Source organism: Lolium perenne, chromosome 5 (assembly GCF_019359855.2).
Source record: "Lolium perenne isolate Kyuss_39 chromosome 5, Kyuss_2.0, whole genome shotgun sequence".
Lineage (NCBI taxonomy): Eukaryota > Viridiplantae > Streptophyta > Magnoliopsida > Poales > Poaceae > Lolium > Lolium perenne.
This window is the reverse complement of record NC_067248.2, coordinates 35,406,770-35,424,525: the sequence shown is the minus strand read 5'-3', so window position 1 is coordinate 35,424,525 and position 17,756 is coordinate 35,406,770. Positions and strand designations below refer to the sequence as shown.

The 17,756-nt window shown below is 53.4% G+C and overlaps 1 protein-coding gene across 3 annotated transcripts; it reads left to right on the top strand.

Moving 5' to 3' along the window:
- Window positions 1-9,568: 9,568 nt before the first annotated feature.
- On the top strand, window positions 9,569-16,560 carry LOC139829956 (disease resistance protein RGA2-like). 3 transcript variants are annotated; one of them, XM_071819805.1, is made up of 3 exons: window positions 9,569-9,675; window positions 11,944-16,170; window positions 16,263-16,560. In XM_071819805.1, exons 2-3 carry the CDS (start codon window positions 12,399-12,401, stop codon window positions 16,340-16,342), a joined length of 3,852 nt encoding a protein of 1,283 aa, XP_071675906.1. In that variant the 5' UTR covers window positions 9,569-9,675; window positions 11,944-12,398; the 3' UTR covers window positions 16,343-16,560. The 3 variants fall into 3 exon arrangements, with proteins under 3 accessions (XP_071675906.1, XP_071675908.1, XP_071675907.1); XM_071819807.1 differs by lacking the exon at window positions 9,569-9,675 and having other exon boundaries at window positions 11,847-12,016; window positions 12,148-16,170; XM_071819806.1 differs by lacking the exon at window positions 9,569-9,675 and having other exon boundaries at window positions 11,847-16,170.
- The last annotated feature ends 1,196 nt before the right edge of the window (window positions 16,561-17,756 follow it).

Sequence of the window (17,756 nt, the reverse complement as noted above, 5' to 3'; positions counted from 1 at the left end):
GCTTAGCTGAGATCAGCATTAACCAGGAGACCTTGACTTGCTTTTTTTTTTTGTGTGTTGCATTACCACTGAAAGTTCAAAGATCTCCCCACAACTGAAAACAGGATAAGCATAAAAAACACAACCACAGAACCAGACGTTACTCAGTTGGCTTATTGATTTGTGCATTTAGATTAAATTGTTTCTGAAACGGAAAGGACACAGCTTGCTGTCCTTGATTCATAGATTGAGACTTGAGACTTCCCTCTGGAATAACAAACTTACAGTTAATAAAAAAAACCTGGTAGCTTAGACAGCAAGAATGAATTAGCTGATCGATTATTTTGCTTCTGAAGTAAAAGGATGCTGCTGACTAAAGTTCTGTTCTTATACTGCAAGTTCCAGGCTATGCCTAACCCACATGTGTGTGTGACACTGTGTTGTGTTGCCTAATTGATGAATTATCTTAAGCTGCGTACTCACTAATGTGTGCATTGTAGCCACCAGCAAGACTTATTCCTTGCAGTTGATTTTTATTCTATGCGCTTAGGTGCAGATGGCCTTTTTTTGCGAAAACGCAAAAGACTTGCGTTTCGATGCATTGATAGAAAAGAAGGTTATATGTACAAGTCCGAGACCGGACGAACACCACGCCGTATAACTCGACCCAAGAAAAGGAAAAACCTAGTCTAGGGAAGCAGAAGGCGCACACCCCGGGCTCCCGCGTCCGCCCATTGCCGCGCCTCCGCCACAATGTCGTTGAAAAGGGTCGTCACCGAAGGCCGCGCGTTGTCGAAGACTGCCGCGTTTCGATGCTTCCATATCCACCATGCCGTAAGCATGATAACCGACGAAGTGCCTTTGCGCAACTGGCGAGGGGCGGTCCGCACCACCAAGGACCACCACTCAGCGAAGTCGCCCTCAGCCGTGGGAGGACCTGAAGTGGATCTGATCCACGACAGCACCTCAAACCAAACCATCCTAGAGAACGAGCAGCCTGTGAGAAGATGGCGCATGGTCTCCGTGGACTGGTCACAGAGCGGGCAGTTGGGGGTATGCGGCAACCCCCGTCTGGCCAGCCTCTCCCTCGTCCAACATCTGTCAAGACATGCCAACCACAGGAAGAATTTCACCCTTGGCGGCGCCCAGGATTTCCAGTTGAGCTTCCAGAAGCTTGCAATTATCGCCCCTTGAAAGAGGGCCTCATAGCAAGAACTGGAGGAGTACTGGCCATCCGTCGTCCAACGCCAAACCATCCTGTCCGGATCCACCGAAAGTTGGGTATCCCTGAGCCGGCTCCACAGCTGCACGTACTGCCATAGTGCCAGAGCGCTCGGTGCCCCTACTATATCAGTGATCCAAGTGCGGTCCAACAGAGCTTGGCGGACCGTACGCGCCTTTCTCCGGCGCTTCGGTACCAACGCGTATACCTCAGGCGCCACCTCCTTCATGGCTTTGCCGTCCAGCCATCTGTCCTCCCAGAATAGGGCGGATTCCCCGTTCCCGATCACCATGGTGGTGGAGACCGCGAAGGCATCCAGCTCCATCTTCGAGAAGTTCATGTCCAGCCCGCGCCAAGGTCGCAGGGGGTCGGTATGCATCCTCCATATCCATCTCACCCTTAGGCTGATAGCAGTGCGAGCCAGGTCCGGAATCCCGAGGCCCCCAAGCCTCAGAGGCCGACAGACCCGTGCCCAATTGACATGGCAGTGCCCGCCATTGGCGTCAGCTCTTCCGGCCCAGAGGAAGCCCCTCAGGATTTTGTTGACCTGCTTTAGAGCGGTTTTTTTGACCCCTAACACCATCAGCTGGTGCAGCGGGATCGCTGCGAGGACCGAGCGAATAAGCGTCAGGCGTCCCGCCCTCGGCATCATAGCCGCCCTCCAAGTGGGAAGCTTGTCGGCAAGCCGGTCTACCAAAGGCTGGAATGAGGCAGCCGTCAACCTCCTGGTAGACAGTGGTATGCCGAGGTACTTCACCGGGAATGGCGCTAGCTGACATCCCATGCGCTCAGCAGCGCCAGCAGCCTCCTCATCTGAGCACCCGATCGGGGATACCGAACATTTGGCGAAGTTGGTATGCAACCCTGAGGCCACCCCAAAGAGCTCTAGGATACCACGAACAGCTCGCAGCTCCGTCTCATCTGGGTGACAGAATATCACCACATCGTCCGCATAGAAGGAGACCGAAGTCATCAAGTCTCGTCTCGCAAGACGCCTTAAGATCCCAAACTCAACGGCCTTTGCCAAGATCTTGTTGAGCGAGTTCATCACCAGAACAAACAGCGATGGCGACAGGGGATCTCCCTGTCTCAGGCCCCTCCGATGCCAGATGGGGGGGCCTGGCTCGCCATTGAGCAACACCCTAGAACTCGACGTGGATAGCAGGATGGAAACCAGCTCACGAAACCTTGGGCCGAACCCGAGTTTGCGTAGGATCTCCAGAAGGAAACCCCACGAAACAGAGTCGAAGGCGCGAGCTATATCCAGCTTGAGCATCACCCTCGGCTGCTTTTCCCGATGGAGGAATCTAGCTGTCTGCTGGACCAACATAAAATTGTCATGGATGCAACGTCTGCGGATAAACGCGCATTGGTTGCGATCCACCATCGATTCCATCCGGGGGGCTAGACGGGTAGCCAACGTCTTCGCCACCAGCTTGGCGAAGATGTGGATAAGGCTGATCGGTCGGTAGTCACCCAAAGCTGCCGCATCAGGGCGCTTAGGCAGCAGGGTTAGTAGGGCTTGGTTAAGCCCCTGGAACCCGCGCCCGCACATCGTGTACATCTTGTCAAAGGCAGCCATGAAATCACCCTTGACCACGCTCCAGCATTTCTGCAGGAACTCAGCCGTGAAGCCGTCCGGTCCTGGCGCCTTGCCTGCCGGCAGTCGCCGAACCACCTCCCAAACCTCGTCCTCGGTGAATGCTACCTCGAGCTCAGATAGGTCCTCCGGGTGGGTGCCCAAGAAATCTAAATCCAGCGAGTGTAGCCTGTCGACCGAGGTGCCCAGAAGGCTCTCAAAGTGCGAGAAAGCCGCCTCAGCCATGGCCGCATGGTCAGAGATGACCGCGCCTCCAACCTGCAGGCTGTGGATCACATTCTTCTGGCGCCTGTACGCCGCATGTTGGTGGAAGAAGGCCGTGTTGGCATCCCCCTCCTTGAGCCAGGCAATCTTGGCCCGTTGTCGAGCCATGGTGCGCTCCAGGGAAGCCAAACCCATGTAAGCGTGCTTGAGGTGAGCCCTGAGTCGACGTTCATCCGGAGACAAGCGTCGTGATTCCATGGCAGCATCCAGCCTCAACACCACCTCCCGCGCTATCATCAGCTGCAGTTTGACACACCCTACCTTCTTGTCACTCAAGCTCAGCAGGCAACGTGCTGTGCGCTTTAGCTTGGCGGTGAGCCGCCGAAAGGGATCTGGGTCCCCTTCGATAACATCCCAGGCGCCCCGCACAGCCTCGTCAAACCCATCGAGCTTCAACCAAAAGCGCTCAAACTGGAAGCGCTTACGCCCTGTGGACTTGGTGGTGCAGTCTAGAAGGAGTGGGCAGTGGTCAGCCACCACCGTAGCCAAACAGCGCAACATGCAGCTGGAATGGAGCTCCTCCCAGTCAACCGTGACGAACACCCGATCAAGCCGGACGAGGGTAGGCGTCTCCCTCTCGTTGGACCAGGTGTAACATCGTCCGTGCAGGTAGATCTCTTTGAGTTCGCAGTCATTCAGGAAGCGCCGAAATCTGCCCATCATCCTACGGTTGAGGTTCCCATTGTTTTTGTCCTCATCCCGATAGATCAAGTTGAAGTCCCCGCAGAGGGCCCAAGGCCCGGGATGACCTCCGCGGACATCTCGTAGCTCAGCCAGAAAGGCGACCTTGTCAGCCTCAGCCTGTGGACCGTAAACACAAGTAAGCCACCACCCAGTGCCACCCCCCACCGGGGAGACCCTGGCTGTGACACTGTTGCTGCCATAGTGGGCGCTGTCGAGCTGCACCACCCGACTAGCCCATGCCACAAGGATCCCTCCCCTGGTGTCCGACGCCGACAAGCAGAAATAACCATCGAAATCCGCGCCCAGCGCTTCCATTACGATAGCATGAGTTACATGAGATAGTTTTGTCTCCTGGAGACACACGATGGTCGCACCCGTTGTACACACTACACTCCTAACAGCGGAACGTCTTGCGCGATCATTGAGGCCTCGCACATTGGCCACCAACACCTTAGGTTCGTAAACCATTGCAACACAATGAACACCCATGGAACACCCGAGGGGGTCAAGCCTCAATGAGGCGACCACCCGTCATCCCCAGCGATGGTGGGGAGCAGCCTCTGATCGTCGAGAGCGACCACCCGTAGAACTCTGCGATTGCCTCGATCATGTCGTCCGTCAGGGGTAGCTCATACATCTTGTGGTACGCCTCTAGGGCAGCCTCCGACGGCGCCTCATCACCTTGGAGAAGACCAAGCTTGCGCATCAGGTTCCGAACCGCCTTCATCTCTGCATTTAGACCACCAGGCTGCCCCGCAATCCTCGAGCTGCGACGAGGTTGGAAGTTGAGTTCCACAAGCCTACGTCGGACAGCTGGGGTCTGCAAGAGAGCATCCGAGCGCGACTTCGCGGCTGTGAGAAACTCCCCAAGAGTCCTAGGCCTCGCTAAGCCAGCCTGCTGACGAGGGATCGGCGGCTGTCGTGCTCTGCTGAATACCACGGGGGGCGAAGCAAAGCGACACACCGTCGGGGTCGGAGCAGGTGCCGAAGGGGGCAGCCTCGCAGCATGGGTGGCACGAACTGGGGGTGTCTCCAATTCGATCTCTTCATCCACTTGTTCACCCTCGGCCTCGTCCGAAACAGCGTCATGCGCCTCCGTAGAGGCAGCAGTGGGCGAGGCCAACTGGATCACCGGGGATAGGTCGGCGACTCCGGACCCAACCTCAGCAGCCTCAACCTGCGCCCCAAGGGGGGCAGCAGCTGGCGTGGCAACACCCAAGAGAAACGGCGGGAAAGCTGTATTTGAACGGGGCATAGCATCTTCCTGCGCTCCCTCCCAGGTCTGGGCCCCATCCTCAATTCGAAGCAGGCCCGAAGAACTCGCGGCCCGTCCAGACAGCAGCCCCAGGGGGCAGGTCGCAACTGGGCCTGGCCCATCAGCGCAGCCCAGCATGGAGTCCAGCTTGTCAGCGCAGGACGTGACCGTCCCTACCACCACGGGTTGCACCACATCCGTGCTCCCGCCCCCATCCTCAAGCACAGGAGCAGGCTCATCCTGTTGGGCAGTTTGGCGCGCATCGACGGCAGCCCCCGGCAGGACCACCACGGAACCCACCAAGATCCCCGCTCCCATGTGCAGCGCATGGCGCTGCGCTTGCAACGGCTCGTCGTCGCGCGCAGCAACCAGGACGCCGCCGTTTTTGACCACTTCCTGCGCTAGCAACGGCTCGTCGCTGCGCTCATCTACTGTGGCGCCGCTGCTTTTGACCGCCTCCTGGGCCAGCAACGGCTCGGAGCCAGCCGTGGTCGAAGGGGCGGCATCGTCAGCCGCGTCGCAAAGGACAGCTTTGTCGGCGCTTTGGGCAGCTGCCAGAGCTTTGGCGCGCAGCGCCCTTATCTTGCGGCCCCCACGACGCCTTCTTTTCTGATCCTTGTGTCGCGTTGCGAGGTCAGGGTCAGCAACGACGGCGCCGGACGTCAGCGTGCGCGTGGACCCGCCGCCACTGCCTCCAGCTTGGCCCGACGACGGAGCAGCGCCGCCGCCGCCGCTGGAACCTGGCAGCACGTCCGGCATGCCGCGGGTGTATTGGTACTGCCGTCGCGTCGGCCACGCATCCGTCCTGCCGCCGTCGTCACCACCAGTCGCGGCGCCGCCCGGCGTAGCTCGACGGAAGTCCACCGTAGACGTGACATGGATGAGCACTGGGTACACCAGTGTGTTGATGTGGGGCGGGACAATGGCTTGCGACGGCGCCGCCATGTCGGCCAACGAGGGGGGGTCGTCGGGTTCAACGACGTGAAGGTCAACCTCCCTGGGGATCGCCGCGGGATCCAAGCACCACGCCGAGAAGCGCATGATCCCCATGTCAGCGCGGCTCCTCGTCAGTGGGTGGAGCCGTTCAACCCACGCCGCCGGCGCGAGGATGGCCTCAGCCGTGGCCAAGCTCCAAGCATTGGCAGGGACACCCTCGACCTCGAGCTCGGTGTGGACGCAGAGCCCGCCGGAGGCGGCGTGCGTGCGGCGCGACCAAGGGCGGAGCAAGAGCCGGAAGAACGGCGAGGTGAGGACCCCGTCACCGAGCACCCGATCCCGATCCTCCCGCCTAGCGAAGAAGACGAGAAAGTCCTCCGGCCGGTGGCAATGGACGGAAAAGCTTCCCGGAGCCAGGCCGTGCACATCCTCCAAGGCCATGGCGACCTCCTCCGTCGACACAGTCCGGCGCACGCCCACGATGACAGCCAGAAGCGCCTTCGACAGGGCCTCTTCCGCCTCGTCCATCTCCGGCGTGCGGGGCAGGACGCAGACCGCGCGTGCCGGGCGTCGCGCGAGCTCTCCGCCCACCGCCGGAGCACGCAGCCCGAGAGGGACCACCTGCTCCTCCGCGCCCCTGCGCGGCCGGCCATCTCCAGCTACACGGCGGACCGCAGACGCCCCATGTAGCATAGGGGTTATGGCGCGGTCATCAGCCCCAGGCACGACGCGGTCGACGCGCACCGGCACCGGCGCCACCGTGCGAACAGCACCAGCGCCCAACCCATCCCGGCGCCCGTAGGCAGCCTCACCGTCCATCCGCGGTGGCGCGACATCCTGGCGAGGCGCCGCACCGTGGCGAGGCCCAGCGTCGGACCTGCCCGCGGCCTCCCCGCGGCGCACCACCCTCCTCTCGCCGACAACCTCACGCGGCACAGGCGCCACCTCACGGTGTCGCACGACGGCAGCCTGTCTGCCCTCCGGCGCACGCGCACGGACGGCGACGGCGCCCTCACCCATCCGGCGACCCCTTCCGTCGCCGTTGAAGCGCTTCCGCGCAGGTTCATCGCCACCAGGCGGCGATGCCGGCCGCGGCTGGCGCGGGAGTGAGCATTCCCTAGCCATATGGCCAACCTCGCCGCAGCGGAGGCACACCGGCCCCGTGATGCAGTCGACGGCGCGGTGCCCTGGCTGGGTGCAGAGCAGGCAGAGCCCTTCGAAGTCGGCGTAGGCGCCGGCGTCGCGCTCTTGGCGCACCGCCCTCGCCGCCACCTTCTTGCCGCCGCGACGCCCACGAGCGCGCTTGCGCGTGACATGCCCAGGTTCCTCCCACGGAGTTTCTTCCTCGTCGTCGATCTGGTCCTCTGAGTCGTCAAGCTCGTCGATTGCGGTGCTCACCTCCTCCCGGCGGACCAGGGACCTCACCTCGCGGCGCGCATGGGATGACTCCGGCGCCTCGGTGAGCCTAGCCTCGCTCTCCCGGGCCAGCACGTCGCGGAAGGAGCGCGGAGTATCCTCCGAGTCCGAACCACGGCCGCCGCGCCAGCGATCTGCACGGCCGCGAGGGCTCGCCGACGGCGACGGTGTGGGGGAGAGGGAGGAGATGGGGGATTGGTCGGCCATGGCGGCCGGCAACGTACACGCGCACGCCCGCAGCGCTCTCCTCGCTGCGCTCTCCTCGCTGCCGCTCTGCCTCGAATTCTAGAGTCTGATGGCCTTACAATGGCCAATGGCTGAAATATTACTGTTGTTTAGTTCACAACCATATATAGTATGGATAAAGTATTTTGATGTTGCCAATTCATAAAACAGTTTGTCAAATATGCAGGAAAATCAGGAGCAGGCCAGCGTTGTCCTGAGTGAGCGAGCGTTTATCCGTTTGATCCCCGAGTCTGTTTGCAGAAACAGGAGGTGACGCAGTGTTGTGTATTCGAGAACAAAAAGCTTATTTTGCTCTTACAAAGATAGCAAAGTGATACGTTCCCAAGTCAAAGGATACGGTAAAAATCCATTTTGACTTTTCTATTGTATTTACACCTGTACTGTCCTGTAAATATATTTTGCATCAAACTTTTTCGTGAACTTGTGAGGATTTTCTCTGGCACTATTAGGTGATCGCGTGTAACCATTTGCTTAAGAAAACGTTTGAGGATTCAGGACTAGATTTGTTAGTGACTTATATAGTGTCCTTAGATGTCTTCCTGGGTAAAACAACAACCTTGGCCTGGACTTGGGCGTGACTTCTTTTTTTTGCCTGATAAGGCCAAGCCCGTGATAGAGTTGTTTGGTTGGTGACCTGGCATGGTATTCGATAAAGCCCATAAGCATACTTACTAGCCCATTAGCTCAACTGATCCTGTAACTCACCAGCTCATATGCTCAACCAAGCTTCCCTGAATCAACTAGAAAAACTTTCCCCTAAAAAAAACTAGAAAAACTTTCCCCCAAAAAAAAAAATAGAAAAACTTACCCCTGAAAAATCAGAACTGAGCATAAGAAAAGAAGGGAATCTCGGTCACGTGCACGGTCTGTGGAGCACAACCTGAAGACGTCCACCATGCCATGATCACATGCACCTTGGCTCGAGCTCTTCGTGACGGTATGCGCGAAGTCTGGGAGCTGCCCAAAGAGGAGTCCTTTCGGTATACAGGTAGGAACTGGCTGTTGCTGCTGCTTGACGGAACCACGAAAGAGATGCGAGCGAAAGTACTGTTTTTTCTATGGAGGACCTGGCATCATCGAAACAACGTCATGCATGGAGATGGGAAGGCTTCAATAGCTGCGTCTGTCTCATTTCTTCAGAACAACCTTCAGACTTTCCAGCCAGGAGCCCCAGAACCCGATCGGAAAGGAAAATCAGTGCTGCTGTCTATTATTGGAGCTGCTACTGCACAGGTGACTGTTGCACCATCGTCTTGGCAGGCGCCAAGCCCAGGCTGGATCAAGGTGAATGTTGATGCTGGTTGGAACTCCCCCTCTGCCGTTGGAGGCGTTAGCATGATTGCCCGAAGCTCGAGTGGCGCGGTACTGCTCTCTGAATGGAAGGCGCTGCCACCATGTGCTAGTGCGGAGGAAGCTGAAATCCTTGCTTGCTTGGAAGGCATTCGTTATTTGGCAGCAAATCCACATCACCAAGGTATACTGGAGTCGGATTGTGCACGGGTGGTTGATGTCCTCTCCTCTGTGGCCCAAGACCGGTCGACAAGCTGGAGTCTGTTCCTTGAAGCGAAGGCGATTCTGAACCTTCTGCCTGCGGTTCGTGTTCAAAAGGTGTCTCGGGTAAGCAATAGTGTGGCGCATGATATGAAGGCAATTAGGTAAGCGTGAGTGTGGTGTGCTGTATGAGTCAGTTCCTCCCTGCGCGTTGGACTCTCATGCGTGATTGTAAGAACATTGTTACCTAAATTAATATAGCTCACCCAGTTCAAAAAAAAAGGGAATCCCCAACCTCTATTCCGTTCGGATCTCCACCCATTCTCCAGAGCAGATCAGCCTCAAGTCCTCACACGGCCAGAAGTGAGCAGACTGTACATGACAGCGGAGGCACGCAGAGCTTGCTGCAAGACACATCGGCAAACGAGCCAGAGGTCGAGGCATTGGCTGGAGGGCATTGATCTGCGCACCTGGAGCACGCTGTTGGCCAGGCAAGTGCTATTGACATGTGCCCGCCTGCTCCAGTCCAGGCCATCAGCCAATTTGGTTATTGCTCAGGGATGTGAAGAAACTTCTTTTATGGTTAGTGCATTCAGGTTTAAATATTGATATTGATATAGTTTCATGTTGTATTTGTTAGAGATATATTTGGTATACATACGGTTTAGGTAGTCTAGGATAGAGATAGATCTTGTGTCTTGTCTTGCACTCCAAGATGATCCCTGTACGCCTATATATACTCGCCCATGAGGCTCAATAATACATCCAACATATTCCGCCAATCTCTCTCCCTCTCTATCCTTCTACATGGTATCAGAGCGGCGCCGATCCTAACCTAGCCGCCGCCCAAGCTTCCGCGCCGCGCCGCCCCCGGGGAGGTCGATCTCCATGATCTACTCCGGGGGCCGCGCAACCCGTATGAGGGTTCGTCCGCCGATCTGTTGATCCGCTGCCCTCGAGTCTTTTTTTTTTCCAATCTGTAGATTGGTTTTCTTTTTGCTCGCCGGTCGCTCGACCGACGTTTTCTTTTTTGGTTTTGCCGATCATAGATCGGATTGAGTCGCTCACCGCCGTCGTCATCACGCGCCTCTACTCCAACCTCGGCGTCGACTGCACCGGCCATCTTCATCAACCGCGCGGCACGGCCGCACGCGTCACACACGGGACGCCTACGTGCGACGCAGCAGGCTGTCTCGCCCGCGCGGTCTCCATCGCTGGTCCGTCTTCGCCGTCATCGCCCGGGACATCACCGACAACGTCGCCAACGACTCCAATCTGCGGCACGTCGTCCACGTCATGGCGCGTACAGCACCGCCGTCGGTCTGATCAACCGACCGCGCGCACGTCTCCGCCAAGCACGTCCCCGAGCACGCGCCTACCACCGATCGAGCTACGGGCTGCCGCTGCGTCGCCCCTTCGGGCCGCAGCGCCGCCGCCTTTGGTCCATGCTACCGGCCTCCGATGCGCCTTCCAAGGCGTGTACATTGCTGGTGGCCTCCCGCCGCTGCATCGACTCGCATCCTGCAGCTACGCCGGCCCCTCGGGCCGAGACGTTGCCGCACGCAGTCTACTTCGTCGTCCCCGCGCACCGACGTTCTAGGCTACTACCGCGCCGCCCCATCGGCGCAGGTCGCCACCGTCAGCGCAAGGTCTACGTCAAGCCGCCGGGTTCTTCCTCGCCTACTCCGAGTACCGCCGCCGCACCTCCACAAGTAACCTGCATGACCACTTCTGGTCGTTGCAGGCCTCGCCGACCACCTCTAGAGTCTAGGCATCCAGCATGGCCATCCTCGCCGCCGCTGGTTTCGCCGCCTTCTACGTCTCCGTCCACCACGACCTTGTCGCCAGCGTCATCGACAACCGCGGACTGCATCGGCACCTCTCCCTCTTCGCCGCTCTGCATCTCGCCACCGCTCTGGAGGCCTCCTCTGCTGGTCCCCCTGACACTAGCGCATGGTCCATGATGGTCCCTGCCCTCGCACGCCCGGTATTGGCAACACCGGCCCGTGCCTTCGTCCCCGACGCGTTCCCGAGCCTGGCAAGCTCGGATCGACGCCTCGCCTTCATCGACTTTGTCTCTGCATACTCGGTTCTGGCAAAACCAGAGTATGCCTTCGTCCCCGACGTGCGCCTAGTTCTGGCAAAACTAGGGCAGCACCTCGTCCTCGACGGCTCAGACTGCATCGACTTCGGCATCGACAACCTCCACGACTGCCTCGATGCGTCTCCGTCACTCTCCTCGCGCACTACGCGCTTGCGGCTTCATGTGTGGCTACCTCGACACCGGCTCCCGACCACGACATCGACCACGACATCTCCTCGCGCGGCTACCCCGACCAAGGTTGCAACACCCACGCTCTCGGCTCCCTCGACATCGGCACAAGGGCTACCACCTCGCCTACGCCTCACCAGCTTCCTCTACAGTCCAAGCATCCGCGACGCAACTCCGTCCACGACGCTCCCGCTGTGACTGCGGGGGAGTGTCAGCCTTCTGGGGTCCACTTCGGTTTATCTCCAGTCTGACCGTCCATGACGCTACTGTTGTTCACGTCACTACCGCTACGACTGCGGGGGAGTGTTAGAGATATATTTGGTATACATACGGTTTAGGTAGTCTAGGATAGAGATAGATCTTGTGTCTTGTCTTGCACTCCAAGATGATCCCTGTACGCCTATATATACTCGCCCATGAGGCTCAATAATACATCCAACATATTCCGCCAATCTCTCTCCCTCTCTATCGTTCTACAGTATTGACAGTTGCATTAGTATGTGAAATTTTAGTTATGTGTAGACATTGCTACAGGTTAAACCATTCGTCTCCAATCACTGGCAAGGGTCATCGTCCAGACATGACGATTTTTGCCCATCAGGGATGATGTAGATCAGCCGGGCCATGATTGGCCCCAACTTGGCAGCACAGGTGAACATCGGAAAAGTCAGATTTTGTTAGAGATTTGGAGTTGGCTCATATGTTTTGCTTCAAAGTTGGAAAGAAAGGGTCAATCTTCATGGTATACATCTGGTTTATCCTGTACTGCTGGCGCATTACAGGCCCTGCATTGTGGATGGATGGAGACCATGGAAACTTCCGTTTGAAGTTTGGCCACCTTGTTGTTAGCAACGACTTGGCTTATGACTAGGACTCATCAAAGGGTCAATTTTCATGGTATACATCAGCAATTTTTCCCTCTCCACACCACATAGCAACTACTCCAGATCCAGGGATAGCAAAATTCATCATATGTTCATTGCTAGCCCTACTTTCCCACGAGCACACGCCAAAGAAGAATCCATCCACAGACATGGCTGCCTCTGCGGCACTCGTTTTTGCAGGGAAGTCTGTGGCAACACCGGCTATATCCTTCTTGATCAACAAGGCTTTCAGCTACATCGATGAATACTTCAAATCCAAAGACATGGATGAGGTGAAGAATCGGCTACTGCAGGCCATGCCGCAGATCCAGGCGGTGTTGGACGTCGTCAGCCCGGAACATGTCAGGGGGCAGAGCAGCGCGCTAGATGCATGGCTTTGGCAGCTTAGGGATGCAGTCGAGGCGGCGGAGGATGCCATCGACGAGCTTGAATACTACGAGCTCGAAGAGAAGGCCAAGCACCAAAGGGTTAGCGACTGGGGTTCTCCTTTCGGTAAGATGAAGCACAAGTTTGTCAAGTCTGTTAAGAGTGGCCCTATTTTCAGGAAAAATAATCATGGTGACAGTTTCAAGAGACTGATGAAATCTGTGGATGGGTTAGACAAGGCTGCTGCAGGTGTTATTAGTTTCCTCAATCTCACAGACCATCTCAGCGGAGGTTCTTCTGCCAGTAGTCAGCAGCAAGTGCAGAAGCTTGTTGACAATAGTCGCCAGACTGGCTCCACATTAAGTGCAACCATTTTTGTTGGACGAGAAAAGGAGAAAGAACAGATTGCTGGTTGGCTGGCCAACCCATCAGTTGAATCGGGTGAAACAGGGGTGACAATGACCAAGAGTATTCCTATTATTTCAGTGGTTGGTCATGGTGGCATGGGGAAAACTACTTTGGCTCAGAGCATATGCGAACAAGAGGAGGTTCTGAAGCATTTTAAGGTGATCTGGATTACTGTATCTACTAGCTTTGATGCGACATCGGTGACAAGTAAAATACTGGAATGTGCTACAGGCATAAAACCAAGGTCTGATCATTTAGAACCACTACAGAGAGATCTAATAGAGAAACTCAAGTCTATCAATTTTTTGCTAGTGTTGGATGACGTTTGGGAAGATAAGAGAAGAGATGAATGGGAGAAGTTATTTGCTCCACTGAGGAAATTGAACACCAGGAGCAAAATTTTGTTGACAACCCGAATGCAATCTGTAGCGGACATGGCTGCAAAGGTGATGGGAGTCAAAGGAGATCAGTGCCTGACATTGCAAGGATTGGAAGAAGATAAAAATCTCGAGCTCTTCACACATCATGCCTTTTCCGGGTTCGGTCCAGGAGATAGTATATATTTGAAGTTAACTGGAGAACAAATTGCAAAAAAGCTGAGAGGATGTCCTTTGGTAACAAAGGTTGTTGGTGAGCATTTGCAAAGTAATATGAGCCTTGAGTACTGGAGCAGATTCTTGGATCAAGGATTGGAACATTTTAGAGGAACTGAGGATGATATTATGAAGGTTCTCAGATTAAGCTACTACCACTTACCAACAAAGCTGCAGATTTGCTTTCGGTATTGTTGCATATTTCCTCAGGACTACGAATTTCAAAAGAAAGAACTTGTGCAACTGTGGATTGGTTCAGGATTGATCTCAGAGCCTGCAAGTGACACTCAAACTTTGGTGAATACTGCAGAACACTTCTTGGCTCAGCTAACTAGAAAATCATTCTTTGATCTGAAATCCGTAGCCATTGGATGGGAACAGTTTGAACATTATGTAATGCATGACTTGATGCATGAATTAGCAAGGAATGTGTCAACTGGTGAATGTGCAAGAATAGATGATCCTGTTCAGCTCAATTACGAGAAGGATACATTGCGACACCTATGCATTGTCAATATTCACAGTTTCTCTGCTGACGAGGTCAAGAAAATCTCCCATTTTAAGAACATACGCACTATTATCATTTTCAGCATTTATAGAAACCGTCGCCAGGTTGAAAATGATATAGCTGGTGCACTTGAAATGGTTATCGAGAGCTCAAAATCATTGCGTCTATTGCATTCAGAACTTTGGAACACATTCTGTCTTGCTGACAAGCTTGGCAACTTAAAACATCTTCGCTATATCTACTTGCACAAGATATCAGCAGGCACGATATGTGGGGTTGCGAAACTGTATCACTTGCTGGTACTTCAATGTGGTTCTGGTTTGGAGACCGAAACATATGAAGTGAGATATTTAGGGGACCTTGAAGGTTTGCGGTATGTGTCCTATGGAGTGCGTGGATTTGGAAATTTTTGTATAAGCAGGCTCACTTCTCTTCAAGAATTACATGACTACCAGGTAGGAGGAAAAATATGCAACAAAATAAGTGGAATCAGGAACTTCAGAGATCTCCGTGAATTGTCTGTGGGGGGTCTTGACAATGTTAATTACGAAGAAGCTAAGGATGCCAAGTTGAAGGAGAAACAGCTCCTCAACTCGTTGTATTTAGAGTGGTCGACACCTGATCAAATCATGACAGATGACTTGGTTCTTGACCACCTTGAGCCACATGTTAATATTAGGAAATTGTTAATTCGGGGTTATGAGGGTCCCACAATTCCATCATGGATTGAGAACCGCTCTGTCAAAAACCTGGTATCATTCACGTTGATTCGCTGCATAAATTGGGAATACCTTCCCTCTCTTGGCGAGTTCGTATTGCTGAAGAATCTAGTGTTATTCGAACTTCCTAAGCTACGGCAGATTGGTCGATCATCTGGTGTGTCCAGTAGTACTTCCACGGAGTTGCTGTTACCACAAAGTCTTCATACTTTGCAAGTTAGTGGATGCCAAAATCTGAGGGAATTACCTATTCTTCCTGCAAGCCTAGGCTATTTTAGCATACAAGATGTTTGGCTGACCAAACTTCCTATGATTGGCAAGATATCCAGTCAGGGCATCGAGTCCAAATCATCTAACTTGACTAACATATTTGTCATGGGCTGTCCATATTTAACTTCGCTGAAAGGGAGCCTTTTGGAGCAAAAACTGTACATGGGAGCCCTCCGTGTCCTAAGAATTGAGGATTGTACACAATTGGAGTCCGCGTCCATACCATTTGAAGAAATGAAAGAACTTGAGTTGCTCACAATCTACCGATGTCCAAAGTTGAGGATGCTGAGAGATGCCAAAGATATGCTCATGCCACCGTCGCTAAGAGAACTAACTATTGCCTTCTGCGGTGATATGGAAGTTCCACTTTTTGGGCCAGGACAATTGCTCACGAACTTATCTGATCTCAAGCTGGAGAACTGCTCGAGTCTGGTATCTCTGCCCTCTGCGGATGTGTTCAGGAGCCTAGGGTCTCTGCAGTACATGTACATAGAGGGATGCGAGAATCTCTCGTCCTTGGGAGGGCTCGGATCGCTTCCATCCCGCATCAGGTTAAGTATATCTGAGTGCAATAAACTCGCACAGGCTGCTGAGTCCTCGCTAACTCGAGTTACATGTGGTTCTGGTTCTGGTGGCGAAGAAGAGCATCTGGAGCCCAACAGCTCACTTCAGATACATAGTCTTAACATTGATCTACCATCCTTGCTGCTTGTTGAGCCGCTCCAGAGTCTGTGTCACACTGAAGATTTGCGCATTAGTAATGGGTCAGAGATGGAGAGCTTACCTGAACGATGGCTGCTACAGAACCGTCGATCCCTCCAACACGTGAGCATATACGCAGATTCTCTGAAATCGCTCCCGCCGAGCATGCAAGACCTCTGCACTCTTGAGGATTTAGACCTACGCGGTGCTGGGCAACTCCAGTCACTTCCACATCTGCCCTCCTCCTTGAAGAAACTCGATCTTTCAGGATGCCATCCAGAGCTGGAGAAGAAGATCACAGAACATGGAAGCCCCGAATGGAACAAGATTGCTCACGTCCCTTTTGTCCGAATAGGTACATCTCATCCTCACTTGCTTAATTTACTGTTTGGATCTCTATACTGCTGGAACATGCTGATATATGACCTGGTTATGAACTAATGACAGGAGACATGTATTTCGTCATGGGCAAGAAATCCAGCCAAGAAGCTGCCTTCGAGAGTTTATATAGGATAGGGACCAAATAAGATAAGAGGAATGGCTCAGCGCCCCCTCTCCCCCAAACTCAAACACTTAAAGGACTAAGATCACTTTATACTCATTCATAAGTTTTATTACGAAGAGGTACAAAACGATCTCAGTCTTCGATGTGTTTGAGCAAAAGTTATAGGATAAATCAGATCCTTTCATCCTTTGATCGATGAGTAAAATCAGAAGAGACACAAGAAATTCCGTGGATCCTTAATCACTCTGAAGTTATTATTACATTTGAGCAGGGTATATGTGACCTGTGGACCGTTTATCCTTAACCAATCTGCTAGTTATTTTTTGATCGTAAACAGCAGGCGCTCTGCTTTTGCATTATATTAGAGGGAAATCCATTACATAATGGTGACACAAATGTGCCAAGAGTAAAGAAACTTGCGTGTTTGATTCAGATCTGCTAGTGATAGTGTGATACAAATCCTTGATGTTTGATTCAGTACGTGGAAACTTGCGTGCTGAAAAAACTGTTTTAAGCTGGCTTAGCTGATTGATGAGCAATTTTTTTAATATAATAGAACATGTTTTTTTCCCACCTTAATCTGCATTCGTAAGCTTATTTTATTTTCCTATTTCCCACCTTAATCTGCTCTTGTTAGGTAGCACATACAACTATTGTGTGCATACGGTCATAGGGGTGAGTGTATGTACATATTTATGAGCGTGTGTGTGTATGAACTATTTTTTTTTAATGTTAGCAGTGCAATTCACACAAAAGTAAGTATATGCATGTGTCTTTCAATTCTTTCCACATCCCTATGCAGTATGTATACAATAATACAAATACCCGCGACGATCCTGCTTCACTTGCTCAAACGAAGTCCTGGTTAGAGATATCTCACCCCCGTTATGATTTTGAGATGACACGGAGCAGAGCTATTAGCCAGACGAATGTGATAAACCGGCTCAGCTACACAGGAGACAACCCACCTTGTGCGAATACGAATATCGGATGAAGCCTGCTGACCGGGTGTATACGTGAGCACGTATCCATTGGTTGACACGTGTCACATCTAGCAATCCACTGTTACCATCATTGTTAGGTTAGCAAACCACATCAGCACTAACAACACTTCCAAATCATGTAGGATCCACCATTAGAATTAAATCGGACCTTCTAGATTTGTTCAGTGACCTACACTCTGGACAACTAGAATTATTTCGTCTAAATTTTGGTGAAGTAATCTTGTTACCGAAAGTTAATGAGGCAGAAAGGATTCAACAATATAGACCTATCTGCCTATTAAATGTAAGTTTCAAGATTTTCACGAAAGTGGCCACCATTAGACTTAATACGGTTGCGGATCATGTTGTCCAGCCATCACAGACGGCCTTTATGCAAGGAAGAAACATCCTTGATGGAGTGGTGGTCTTGCATGAGACGGTACATGAGATGCA

Bases quoted from the DNA above. Each gene is read 5' to 3' on its own strand.
- LOC139829956 (XM_071819805.1), top strand. From the start codon at position 12,399: ATGGCTGCCTCTGCGGCACTCGTTTTTGCAGGGAAGTCTGTGGCAACA. The intron at 16,171-16,262 runs GTACATCTCATC...AACTAATGACAG, and splicing joins CGTCCCTTTTGTCCGAATAG to GAGACATGTATTTCGTCATG.